The sequence below is a fragment of the Sinocyclocheilus anshuiensis genome, unplaced genomic scaffold (genome assembly GCF_001515605.1).
Source record: "Sinocyclocheilus anshuiensis isolate Anshui unplaced genomic scaffold, SAMN03320099.WGS_v1.1 scaffold318, whole genome shotgun sequence".
Taxonomy (NCBI): domain Eukaryota; kingdom Metazoa; phylum Chordata; class Actinopteri; order Cypriniformes; family Cyprinidae; genus Sinocyclocheilus; species Sinocyclocheilus anshuiensis.
The window spans coordinates 398,716-412,333 of record NW_015547653.1 but is presented as its reverse complement, the minus strand read 5'-3'; the positions used below and the strand labels follow the sequence as shown (position 1 = coordinate 412,333).

The window sequence follows — 13,618 nt, the reverse complement described above, 5'->3', positions numbered from 1 at the left end:
GCTAGCAATTTTGGGCCCTATGAAAGAATATGAGGTTGGGCCCCCGCACCAAACATACACTATATTGCCCAAAGTATTGGGAAAACGCAATAAAACTATAAAAAACTCATCGCCAAACACCAATGACTTTCAGTAACATAATTCATTCAGAACCTGTTCTATGGACATAGACTTTTTGTAGCACACTATTCTGCTGATATGGAATAAGTTTGACTACTTAATCAGTTATATTTATAGAAATGCTTCACTGGGGCAAACACAAAAATCCTAAAATAATAAATAGGATACCCCATAACACCAGCATTTCCAGCAGTATCAAACATTTCTCAATCATGATCTTACTTAGCTAAATGTGACTATTAGCTTAACAGCTATATTCCTTGTTTGCTAGCTACCTATGCCCATACAGCATACAATGTTAAAAACGTTCTACATTATGAACCTTAACCCAAAAACCTTTAGCTTCATACACTGTAGATAATTGTGACCCTGCCTGTGGAAACCCAGCTAAAGTATTTTTTAAACAGCGGATGAGTAATTCACTCCTTGATTTGCTTAATAAAAGCCTCCTTTGAGATCGTTTTGACGGACATGTCTATTGTGTATTATTTTCAACGTGTTTATTGCTAAGTTTAGTGTTGCAAAATAGAAGCGCAGCCGTAATTCGCGTGCAGTGTATCTGGTTGCCATGGCAACCTCATGCTTGTGCTGCTGCTCTATGTAATAAGATTGTTAATTTGTAGATTTTCTATAGCAAAACTAAAATGTGTTTAAAAGTGCGACTGACCAAATTGTCCGGCTCGGTTTGCCCCCCTCGAACTCGAAGACATCTCTAATTTGACAGTTTACCATCTGATCTCACTCAGTGACTCTAAGCTACGTAGGACAGGACGAAACCATGCAGTGAATGGGGGGAGATAATTTGGCTGGAAATGCAGAAATAAGCCGTAATTTTGTTTTATTTGTAACTCTTTGGTAGATACATTTATAATTTCTATTATATTACTACTACTACTGTTACTAGTAATAAAACAGATCTCTGGGGGCCCCAAAAGTGCGTGGGCCCTTAGAATCATCCTAACTTTCCCCCCCTTAGCGGCGCCCCTGCATCCAGGTAAGAACACATTAAGAATCAAGCATATATAAACTTTTGAAGGGGGTCATTTTTATAAATGTAACTATTATTTTTAACTTGTGGACTATACATGTAAGCGTCTTTTATGTGAAATATCTTGTTCAGGACAATACTAAATAAAAAATAACATGCATTTTGTATGGTCCCTCTTATTTTGGTAAAATAATTAACATTTTGCAGATATATATATATATACACAGAGAATAATGAATGTTTAACTCTTTCACATGTAACGTGAGCAATGAGAGGACAAAAGTTAGACTAGTTGCTGCCGCTGTGTTGAATCGTTTGAATCGTTTGCGTGTGATAAGCAGATGTTTGTTCTCGGTTTTAAAGGTCAGGTTTATGACTAGCTTGCTTGACTTTTGCTGTAAGTCAACTTTAATTGTTCTTTTAACAAACACAGTAGTTTTCCCACATGGTTATGCATCTCCTAAAACTTATGACACTTCCAATTACGTTTATGGGGACCATAAAAAGAGCTCATAAAATAGTTATAGACAGCAGACTTTTTGCAGTGATGCTGAATCCTGCTCGTGGAGATCTATCCTCCTGTAGGGTTCAGTTCAAACCTTGCTCTAACACACACAGCAAACTCGGCAGGGTTAATTCAATTCGAACATAGAGCTCTATCAGAGATGAAGGATCCCTGCCAATTGTAATTGCTTTACGCAAATTTTTAAAGTGTAAACAAGGGAAGAAAATTTGGATTGAGCTCTGAAACCAGGCTGTTGTAAATCTTTTTTTATGATCTCTTTATTGTCTTAACATCAAGAGGCTAGCCAAATCAAAAATCATACTTATTAAATAACCAGGAAAACCTGTGCATTGGTATTGTTTGACTGATTCTAAATGATTTAAAATGCTTCTGATCTAAATTGATCTATATGATTCTGACTGATCTAAGATGCACATTTCAAATGACCATACTGTCACTGAGGCAAAATCCTAAAAGCTAAAAGGTACATCTTTGTACCGGATGAATCCCTAATTGCTAAATATTAGTACATATTAGCACCTAAAGTGTACACATTAGTAACTTTTAAAAGGGTACTGCCCCAGTGACAGTTTTGTACATTTCTACAAAAACCATTTCGAGTTTGGGAGCTTGACTTGAATCTTTATTATTACATCTCGATTCACTAGTTTGTTCTCCCTTTCATTTCAGTGCAGATTTTAATTTGTCCCACAAACTTCAACAAAGTTTAGACATGACCAGCAAAATGTAACAGATACGAGAGAGAATAGCTTGTGCATCAGACTTCTCATCATTTGCTTTACCGTTTAATCCATTTAATTAGTAACCTCAATACTGTGTTATAAAATGATGTTACTAATGGCAACCATAAAGCCAGCATTGTAAAGGTGAGATGCCTTAACATGTGCGTAAGTCCCTGAGATGAATAATGTGGGAAGTACGAATTGTACCCAACATTAAATTGAAAGCCATTATCAGCTATTATCTTAAATAAACATGTTTTACAACGAATTTGTTACTTTCAAGGCCTAGTAGTTGTTGACTTAAGTCAATGTTGGAGATACTCCCACATCTGAGAGCGTCTAAGCTAATGATGCACGAAGGACAACGACTTTGTGAGTGACTATTTAACCAGGCGCTTCAGACCACATTCAAAATTAAAGTAATCTACGATCAGTTTTTTCTCAACATGATTTCCAGATCTTTTGACTAATTAATTTTTAAGGCTTTTCTAATCATTTTATAGATTGCACTCATTAAGCGCAAATTCTAGGCAATTAAATATTCCATGTCAAACAAGATTTGAGATTAGCCAGAACACAAGACATGATGCATATCCAACTAAAATTAATTTAAAAAAAAACTAAAATTAAAAAATTCCTTCATTTGCCTATTCCTTGTCTTAAAATGCCTTGTTTGTTGAATGATGGACTTGATTCCAGTTTCTTGTTCATCTTAACAATGTGTGGAGGACAAAGAAAACACTGGCAAAAAAAGTGCTTTTTCAGTATAAAATGAGCATAGATCACAAAAAGTCACACAGAGAAACACACAAGGTAGGCAAGATGAAACACTTGACAGCACACGTAAACCCATGGGTAATAAACACGGTGCTGAAAACGATTACTTGTAAGAAAATGCATTGCAAGGCTGGTCACGCGTGACACTTCCAAATCAAGCGTGCAACGCATGCAAACACACCTTATTAGATCAGTAAGCACACATTTTAATTCATTAACAGACATGAGGTTTTAATATAGCTTATCAAAAATGTTCCATATTAATTATCTATAGTGTAAGTACATTTATATATTTAATTAAAAAAACCTATATATTTAATTAAAAAAGAAAACCCCAAAAGTGCATGTTATTACAATACATCTTATCCTGTACTGCAAATCCTTGGCAAGCCTCTGTAGTTTAATTTCCTTTGAAAAATGAAAGATTTCAGAGGAAAAACATACAACTTATTACTTTATTCCATCCCCACATCTCTATACATACCAAAAAGAGCTGAAGAATCATAAAACAAAAAGAAACGTGGTAAAATATGAGCGCTCAATATGAAAGTCATGGCAGAAAAATACTAAATAAAAAGGGACAGGCCTCCTCATGGTTTTCTGTGATTATATGATTATAAGAGATCATTAAGTCTCTCTTCTGGAGAGGAACAGAATCAAAGTATGCTCTTCAGGAACTCCATATTAGGACTTTGCACCTTTGTTCACAGCCAAACCAATAAGACCAGCCAATCCCGCCACACCTAAACCGATACCGCCGACGATCGCCATGCCAACTAAACCATCTGAAAAAGAATACAAAAAAAAAAATGTCTCAGCTGAGATTAATTCACTATTACCTTTGTCTTTGAATTTATTTACATGCACATCAAATTCCGTATATATTTATGTTAAGGTCTATATTTATGTTTATATTAGGGCTGTCAGTTTAACGCGTTAACTTAATTAATAAGCTATGAAAAAATAACGCGATTAAAATATTTTAGTGCAGTTAATGCACTGGCCTACCCCCAGACCCGTACCTCAACTTACATTTCATACAATTGACTGTTGACAAACATGATGCAGGGCAACAACTCCATAAATGCAGTTATGGCCTAAAATTAAAGATATTGGGGCAAAAAATGCCCCTGTATGAGTTTTTGTCTCATATTTATATCAGCAAGAGCAATATCACATGAGTGATTTTGTCCTGAATATCACAAGTTTAAATGTGATTTTATACAATAGTTCAGTAAATAAGAAGTTGATATTGTGTTATATATTAAACTAAAATTCAAGATATTGGGGCAAAAATTGCCCCTTTATGAGTTTTTGTCTCAAATTTATATCAGCGCGAGTAATATCACATGAGTGATTTTGTCCTGAATTTCACAAGTTTAAATGTGATTTTATACAACAGTTATAAATAAGAAGTTGATACTGTGGTTTTAAACAGAATATTATGTGTTTTTGTTCAATTTTGCAGAGAATATATTACCTTTAAAGCCACAGCAGAACTGTTGCGTCTCCGAGCAAAACAGCAGTGTTTAGTTTCTGAATGAATCCGCGTTTTGAACGAATGGTGTGAATCAATGATTCAAAGGCCCATTCATAAAGAGAGTCGTTTACTGAATTCCTGAATGAATCAGCCGTTGAACGAATCAAATGAAGACATTTACCGCCACCTGCTGGCAGATTTATTTTCTTATTTAGAGTATTATTTCATTTAAAATAATAATAATAATAACATTAAAGAGATAGTTCACCAAAAAAATGTAAATTCTGTCATCATTTACTCAAACCTGAATGACTTTCATTGTATGAACAAAAATACTGAGATGTTTCTCAAATTATCTTCTTTTATGTTCCATAGTTTATGTTTTGTAGCCTAAATGTTTATGTGTAATAAATTTTATGTTGAAAAAAACTCTTGAAAATACTCAATTTGTAATGTCTACTTGATACTTTCTCATTTAACACAAAAATAGCTTTAAATAATCTTTTGTGGGTATTTTCACAGTCAAATTTATTTTGCGATTAATTAATCGAAACATCATGTAATTAATTATTTATTATATAATAATTAATATAATTATTAATTATCAAGGAATTTTAGAATGTTGAAACGCTCATTCCACAAACTGTGCGCAATCCTTGAGAATGTGATGAAAACAGTTGCAATGCATGTTGCCATCAAACTGAGAAGTTTTGCGGAGCATGCACATATATTTCCTTTCAGTGGAATTTCTGAATAAGGTACATGCAACAAATTTCTGATTAAAACACGTATATTCCAGGGATGGGAATCAGAATTTGGGGAATCCCATAATTGTCTTAAACGGAAAAACAGCAATAGGATTGTGGCATTTACATGACTGAATACCAATTGCTAAATTCTGATTAACACTGGAATATTAATATGCATGTAAAAGCAGTCACCACCTCTTTGTAAATGGATCTTGAAAAATTCATCTTTATGACAAATGGAGCGGAGAATTCTAATATGCTGATTTGGTGCTCAAGAAACATTTCTTATTATTATTTATGTTGTAAAATGTTGTTCTGCTTTAATATTTTTGTGGTAACTGTATTACATTTATATAACAGCATACATTTAAAAATAGATATCTTTTTAGCAGTTAAAGTCTTTATTGTCACTTTTGAACAATTTGATGACCCACACCCTAGCTGAATAAAATAATTAATTTCTTTAAAACCAAAATAGCACTGACCCCAAACTTTTGAATGGAAGTGTATGTCACAAAATCCTAATTAAAATAGCCACTGTTCAAAAAATGTTTTGTTTTGGTTTGGTTGAAATGCCATTATATCTCACCTTTTCTTAGTGCCCTGTTGATGAGTTTCTCCAGCTCCAGGGCCTGTTTATTATCTGGTTCATTCTTCAGCAGAGTACGAATGTACTTCAGTGCTCTCTCATACTCCTGATAGAAGAACAAAAAATTGATGTAGGGTGGTAAAGAGAGCAAAGCAACGAGAGAGATTAAATGGAAACTAATTAAAAATTATCCAAGTATTTCCAAGCCCAGTTCATACTGTATTTTTGATCAAATAAATGCAGCATTGGTGAGCATAAGAGAATTCTTTTAAAAACATTTACTGACCCAAAACTTTTCAAAGGTAGTCTATTTCAAATATGCCTTTCCCTTGATTTTGGGGTAAAATATGACTTGGACATGTACTTGACAGATTTTGTGAGATTCACCGCTGTACATTTACTTCATCTGGTATTCGTATTGAACCGAATTACACTAGTTTATATGGTGACATGACAATAAAGTTACATAATTGATCTGATTTGATTTTTAAATTATGCAGTAAACTCCAATGTACCAGGGCCACCAGGAGCAGAGTTGAGAAACACAGTTTTAACTAGACGCCAGAGATGTCTTCATACAAAGATACGTGATATAAAGAATGCTTATTAGCAGTGACAAAATCATCACATATCAAAAAAAGGAAAATGCTAACCCACCTTAAGTCTGTAGTTTGCAACAGCAAGGTAGAACAGAAAATCTCTCTGATCATCTTTTTTGCTCGTAGAAACCAGTTCTGAGAAAAGAAAACTGAATGACTTTTTAAAGAATTTAAAATCAAGAATAGGTACAATTACTGCTGGAGCTCAAGCAGGCCGTAACTAACCAAAAACACTGACCTTCCAGTAGCTGAATGCCTTTTACAATGTCATTTGTGTACTTGCTTCTGATCAAACACCAGGCATACTCAAATGTGGTTTCCCTGGAAACGGGTCCTTTCACCAGCTCAGCGTTGTACTTCTTCTCAAACCTCTAAAAGACAAAAAGTCATGGATGAGATTCAAATGCACTCAGTAGATGGGTGATGTCAGGAGCATGTGCTCTCCCTGGCCGACAGTCATAGACTATACCTTTTACAGCAGGAATTTGCAAAGCAGAAAAACGTCTGATTCCATTAAAATAGTAGGTGAGATGATAGGGTAACAATAATACATTGATAAATGTATTGTGCATTTTTATCCCCCCCCCCAAAAAAAAGCGTGGGCGTATAATAGTAGGTCTACTCTTATATAAGTCTATGCGTGGCAACATGTCATGTTCGGTGTTGTTGTTTTGGTGATGTACAGTAGAACTGCGTCCGTCAAAACTCCCGATTAAAACCCGATTTCGGTCATTTCACCATATACAACCTTGTCATCAAGACGACATCGATGTCATTTTGTATTCACAGCCATGAAAATAAAAGGATAAAATGTTTTACCTTTAGATCTTCTGGTGCCACTAGTTCTGACACAACCGCCTCCATGTTCGCACCAGCGCGTAACGTACACGGAAATCATGGTCAAAGTAAAAGTCCGACGTTCTTAATAAACATTCCTTACAACGAATACTGTGGTGGTACCATGTTACAATTACTTTATGGTTATATCATCCATGATATGAATGCAAGGGCTTAGTTTTGGGTTGAACATGTTTGTAAAATGGTATTTTGTGCTATCATCCACACATGCAAAGTTGGTTGATAACATAGCTGTAATAAAGTAATAGCCTAGATAACAATTATTGTTTACATAGGCTATATAATGTACTGTATACAACAGTATTTTTTTATTATTATTATTATTTTTTTTTTATTATGCAATAGAAGAACAGCAAATACAATTACAAAGACAAGAACAAAAGACAATAAGGGTTACAAACAATACTCCAAAGCATACTATGTTAGCTTATAAGACTTACACCATGAAAGAGTCTTACATGCAATAGAATTATTAGAGTTTCTTAAAGAGTTTACATACACATCAAAATCTTTCCTGAAAATAAAAAAGTAGGGAGTTTTCTTTGAAAATGTACACTTATGAATGTAAAATTTAGCAAGATATAGGAATAGATTAATAATAACTTTACAGTGAGAAGGGTCTAAATTCAAAGAAAGATAACCCATCTGCCTTAGAAAGCAACACTCTACCTGTTATTGAGAGATCACGCTGTAACCAAGAGTTTAGAACAACAGTATATAAGTGTTGTGACAAGTCCCGGTTATGAAGTAGGCCTACACGTAGCAAGGTTTTATTTATTTATTTTTAATAATAGCTCAAAATAATAAAAAGTAGATAGAATATATAGAGCTAGTGTTAGAGCGTCAAGTTATTTTTTCCACAATAATTAAAAAGAAAACAAGTAGATAGAAAGTAGATAGTGTTAGAGGGTTAAGTTTTTTTAATAAAAAGAAAATAAGATATAATAGAGTTCTAGTGTTAGAGGGTCAAGTGTAGATAGAAGATATGTGTCTTTAGCCATTTCTTGGTTATAAAATTATCAAATACTTTTAAAATAAACTTGATTGATTAAGGGATGATGCAATATATAAATACATGCATACATGCTTTTAGTTCAAATTATTTTTATTGGCATAGTCGGGAAAGATTATAGATGAGACAAAACAGAACACAACCTCTGTTCTGTGTGATAGGATTTCTGGATGAACCGTGAGTAATACAGCATTTCTGTGGACAATAATTATTATTCAGAAATAATTTGACTACTGAATTTACCTATAATAAGTACATTTATCAATGTAGTAGGCTACTCTTAACATAAACGCCACATTTTTTTGCTTAACTCATAATTTATAAAAAATACTTACTGTATGATATCATGCCTGGATATAACAAATGGACTGTTCCACTTCCAGTGTAAAAAAAAAAAAACTTTTTCATGTTAAAATTATACAGCAATATTTGCCTGAAATTGATTTTTAGGGGCATCTGAGAGCATTATGAACATACGGTTTTTTCTAACCATACAGAAACATGCCATGACATCCATTTAGGTCAAATAATTCAAACATACTAAGGAAGATGAATATAATGTAAAATATCGAAGGTCAGAGTAGGCCTACAGATTAAAAATTAGGGAATTTACTTTTGTTAGTTATAGATGATTACATATGAATACCACATTAAAATGGATACCTTCATCGTTTATTCGTTTCTTTATCATAGGCTATAGACTACTTTTTTATTGTTTTCTTGAAAAATACATGTCTACATCATTCAAACGTTTATTGTGTGAAAATTATTTATGGTTTTTACACAAAGTCCGACTGCCCCAAACTTGTGATTTCCATCACAATTAATAATATTGCACTAAAAGATTTTGTAGAGCTTGATATGAAATCTGATAGCCTACATCTATGTGAAGAAATTGTTAGAAAAGGTGTAAAAAGTGTGAAAACCTTATTTAATTGTTCGTATTTCGGGTACATAAAATTCTTGCTATGAAATCAGTCTTAGCCAGACAAAAGGGGTCAGCAATTTTATTCTAAATGTTCTTTTTTTTCTCCATCACAGAACAATATTAAAAGCAATATACAATTTAAAATGGGATGGACATGTTCATGACATTTCGTAAACAACAACAACAACAGAAGTGTCCACTGTTGATCATTGTTAATTAAACCAATGTGAGTGTGAAGAGAGTTTTGTCTGAAGTTAAAGAATCAACTGCTAATAAAAATATGTTATTACTACCACTACGCAGTAGCCTATTTACGCAGTATTAGTAAGTATGTGCATTTACTTAATTGTGTTTGTTTACTTGTTTAATTATTGTTCGGTCCACACATCTTAGTAATGTAATTACTGTGGCTTTTATTTTGGACAAAAACATTTCCAGTAGTCTTTTCAAATCTTTCAATAGGGGTCACTATCTTGACGCGACACTCTGGTCACGTGGTATGACCGAGTAGGACGGCCATCTTCCCTAAAACACAAACAACAAGAGCGTACTAGACATCAACACGCAACGACCATTGGAGAGGGAGAGAGAGCAAAAAACTGTAAAAACGGAACACGATTTTCGAGGAGGAGCACAGAACACAAACTGCACATGCATCCAAAGTGAAGATCGTAGAGTTTGACGGGGCGACTGGACAGTAAAATCGCAACAGCTCCAGAAATACGGTCAGCAACTGTGTGCCTCTCTCTCCTTGAATGTCTGAAGCGTTAATGGCAGATGGGTGTTGCATTAAGTTTTATGCAAACTTGAAAGGGGAAGGGCAGGGGAACAGCAAATGCATATTAGTGCATAAGGAGCATGAAGTGGCCAGCGCTTGGGTGTGTGGGAATAAATGGTGCTGTTTTAAGCTGTGAGGCTTTTTTGTGTTTGGTAAGGCAGCTGTGGCCGTGGGTTGAAGGCCACGGGAAGCAGCGGAGTGGAGTTTGGAGGGGCGCCGCGTGCACATGGAGGGAGGGGGGGTGGGGGGGGGTACAGTACACGCACACTCCCCCTAATTTGTGAACGCGACGCCCCTCAAAACTCCTCCAGTCAGTTGTGAAACGACACCAGGTTGTTTAAGTGGTCATTTTCATTTCACGCGAGAAATACTAAACACCGACATCTTGCATGTGTTACAAAATAGCCTTTTTTCTGGACGTACGTTTGCGTTGAGCGCGAGGACACATCGTATATTTATGGCCTAATGGCGAGTAGTTAGTTAGTAGTTATGTCAGAGATTATCCTACTATGTCCCATTCGTGAGCGAGTCGTTTTGAATTGGATCTTTTCAGTGATTCGATTGAACCGATTTACAAATTGGATTGGCTCACGAACCGGACCGAATCAGTCTGAAAGGTTGTCGAGTCATCAGCTCGCTGACTCATTCAATCGAAAGAAATGGAGGTTGTTGAGGAAAACATTCCAGGATTTTTCTCCATTTAATGGACTTCAATGAGGACCAACGGGATGAAGGTCCAAATTGCAGTTTCAATGCAGCTTCAAAGGGCTCTGCAGGATCCTAGCCGAGGAATAAGGGTCTTATCTAGCGAAACAATCAGTCTTTTTTTAATTTTTTTTTTTATAAATAAATAAAAATGTATATACTTTTTAACCACAAATGCTTGTCTTGCACTACTAGCTCTGCGATGCCTAATCACGTTGGAAAGGTCACATTTTTTCCTAGCTGAAGACATTTTTTAGGTTTCAAAAGATTTAAACATCCAGGATATGCACATGTACTGACCATTTTAAACAATAAACATAAACAAAGACATACATTTGTGTCAGTCAACATACAACAACTTTTGAACGGCCCTCCTTCTCCACACTTGTAAACACTGGGTCGGTACTTCCGCCTATGTCACGCGTCACCTCTCCAACATGACTACTTAATGCAAGATGCTAGTGCAAGATAAGCATTTGTGCTTAAAAAGTATATACATTTTTATTTTCTTTAGGAAAATGACCGATCGTTTCGGTAGATAAGACCCTTATTCCTCAGCTGGGAATGTGTAGAGCCCTTTGACGCTGCATTGAAACTGCAATTTGACCTTCAACCTGTTAGTCCCCATTGAAGTCCACTATATGGAGAAAAATCCTGGAATGTTTTCCTCAAAATACTTAATTTCTTTTCGACTGAAGAAAGAAAGTCATGAACATCTAGGATGACATAGGGGTGAATAAATCATCAGGAAAGTTTTAATTCTGGAGTGAACTAATCCTTTAATAGCTGAATAGCATAATTGTTACAAATAAAACATACTGGAAATATATTTATGAGCATTTCAAATCAAGATATGTCAGTTAATGTAGTATTAATGTACATGCCAATTGTATTTAAGTTGTTATAGACTTCAAGACTGCAACAAACTAAACAACGGCACGTGAAATGAAAGTAAACACCCTTATTAGTTGATCTTACATGTTAATATCATTATTAATAACATAAGCATGCATTTGTGATTGCGTGGTTTTATTAGTGTGTTCAGTGCATGAAACAATGTCAGGGACCACCTGATAACATAAAAAAGTAAAATCACTGTTTTTTTTTTTTTTAAACCAATTCTTTGAATCGAACCGTCTTGTCTCTTCGGACTTGAGCAGTTTGCCGTTATTTAGCAGCTGTTCACATGATGGCCATTGCAAATGCTTAAGTCCCATGATGAATTATGAGCGCTCTCAGGCATACTGATGTATTTCTAAGTGCGGTTGAAGTTACAGGTGTCTTTCTTGACATGACATAGATTCTCATATAGTACTTTATGTTAAGGAGCCCAACTCCCCAGTCAATACTGTTTATTCTCAACAGTTTGTTCTGTTGCTTAGATATTTCTGTTGCTATGACATCTGTGGGTGCTGTTGATTAAACCCCTGGGATGTTTCTTTTCCATCTCCATGTTGTCCTGATTCGGCAATAACTATTCTAGTTGTGCAGTGTCAATAATCTAGAAAGATTTTAGAAGTCTACCTGCAAAGTACGTTACGCACACTTGCCCTTTTCAAAATATAGTGTTCTGGTAAACTTTGCCACAGATGAACATATTTTACTATATGTTTCCTAAGGCATGGTTTGTTTGTGGTCCTGTTTCTTAAAGAAAATATCTTTCAGAATATTTTAAAATGGAGAGAGATTATTTTCATGTACCCTTGGTCTTTAAATTGATATGATACTATTACAGGAGCATGTTGGGCAGTAGGTTAACTAAAGCTAGAACTAAAACTATTCAGACATTTTTGTTAATTGAAACAAAGCTAAAATAAATAAAATATAAATATTAGATGGAAAAACTTATTTTATTTAGTTGCCAAGGCAGCATTTCTAATTTTCATTTAAAGTTGAAGCACTAAAATTACTGACTGGAAATAAAATAAATACAAATCTAAAACTGAAAAATAATAATAAAAAAATAAACTAAATGGTAATTTTTAAACAAAAAAAGTAAATATGACAAAAGCACATAACAAAATGACTAAAAATATAAATTAAATTATAATGAAAACTGGAAATATAAAAATAAAAGCTAATTCAGAATATGAAAGGGGTCCTATTATGCTCTTTTACAAAGTGCTACAAATGGACTCTTATTTTAAAGTGTTACCATTTCGTTTCAACTGTCATGCTTAAAGATGCACATCTTTAAATATATACACAAAGGCTATAGCCTTAAAATGATATACATATGGATATTGTATGTATACTCTCACGCTTTAACTGCTTCTATTCTTGAACACTTGATGATTATCTAATCAAAATAAAAGTGCAGCGCTGAGTCTAGGAGAACTCACTGGTATCACACACACTCCGGACGCGTCGCGTTCAACTCGAGCAGCGGTCTAAAACAGATTATTTAATCACCAAATGGACACAAGTTTACTTCAAGAATGAACGAACAATGAGGCATAGACGAGTTTGAAGTTCGGTGTTTAAAAAATGGAGCAAACGGAGAACTGCTCGAATAGTTCCTGTATCAAATGAAGGCCCACCTTCTGAAATACGAAATGTGCTGTGATTGGTTAGCTGGGCCAGTGTATGTTGTGATTAGCACCACTCGGCACCTAGTCGGGAAATGACACTGCCTTCTCTAGTGCAGCTCAAGCAGGTCTCTTCCCATTCGTCGATATTTGTGATATCACAAATCCCGGAAATTATGCGTTGTAGTCCAAACGAGTCGTTCGTTGTAGTTTTTGAAAAGTGATTTCTGTTAAATAAAATATCTCCTTTTGAATTGGA

General features: G+C 34.7%; 2 protein-coding genes across 2 annotated transcripts in view; one reads left to right on the top strand and one right to left on the bottom strand.

Moving 5' to 3' along the window:
- Positions 1–3,343: 3,343 nt before the first annotated feature.
- Positions 3,344–7,431, bottom strand: LOC107702049 (mitochondrial fission 1 protein-like). Its single transcript, XM_016504231.1, has 5 exons — positions 7,370–7,431; positions 6,789–6,921; positions 6,609–6,685; positions 5,952–6,057; positions 3,344–3,918 (listed from the first exon to the last, which is right to left on the bottom strand). The coding sequence occupies exons 1-5, from the start codon at positions 7,412–7,414 to the stop codon at positions 3,818–3,820; spliced, it is 462 nt and encodes a 153-aa protein (XP_016359717.1). The 5' UTR covers positions 7,415–7,431; the 3' UTR covers positions 3,344–3,817.
- A 2,400-nt stretch (positions 7,432–9,831) lies between these two features.
- The window catches only part of LOC107702053 (PERQ amino acid-rich with GYF domain-containing protein 1-like), a 29,298-nt gene continuing 25,511 nt past the window's right edge, over positions 9,832–13,618 (top strand). Inside the window, exon 1 of the mRNA XM_016504236.1 lies at positions 9,832–10,073. The gene's annotated coding sequence lies outside the window, so the exon portion shown is untranslated. The remainder of the gene's footprint in view (positions 10,074–13,618) is intronic.

Excerpts from the sequence above, each read along its gene's own strand:
- LOC107702049 (XM_016504231.1), bottom strand. The coding sequence starts at position 7,414 with ATGGAGGCGGTTGTGTCAGAACTAGTGGCACCAGAAGATCTAAAG. Across the intron at positions 6,922-7,369 it reads TGGCACCAGAAGATCTAAAG|AGGTTTGAGAAGAAGTACAA; the intron begins GTAAAACATTTT and ends TTTGTCTTTTAG. Across the intron at positions 6,058-6,608 it reads TTGCAAACTACAGACTTAAG|GAGTATGAGAGAGCACTGAA; the intron begins GTGGGTTAGCAT and ends TTCTTCTATCAG.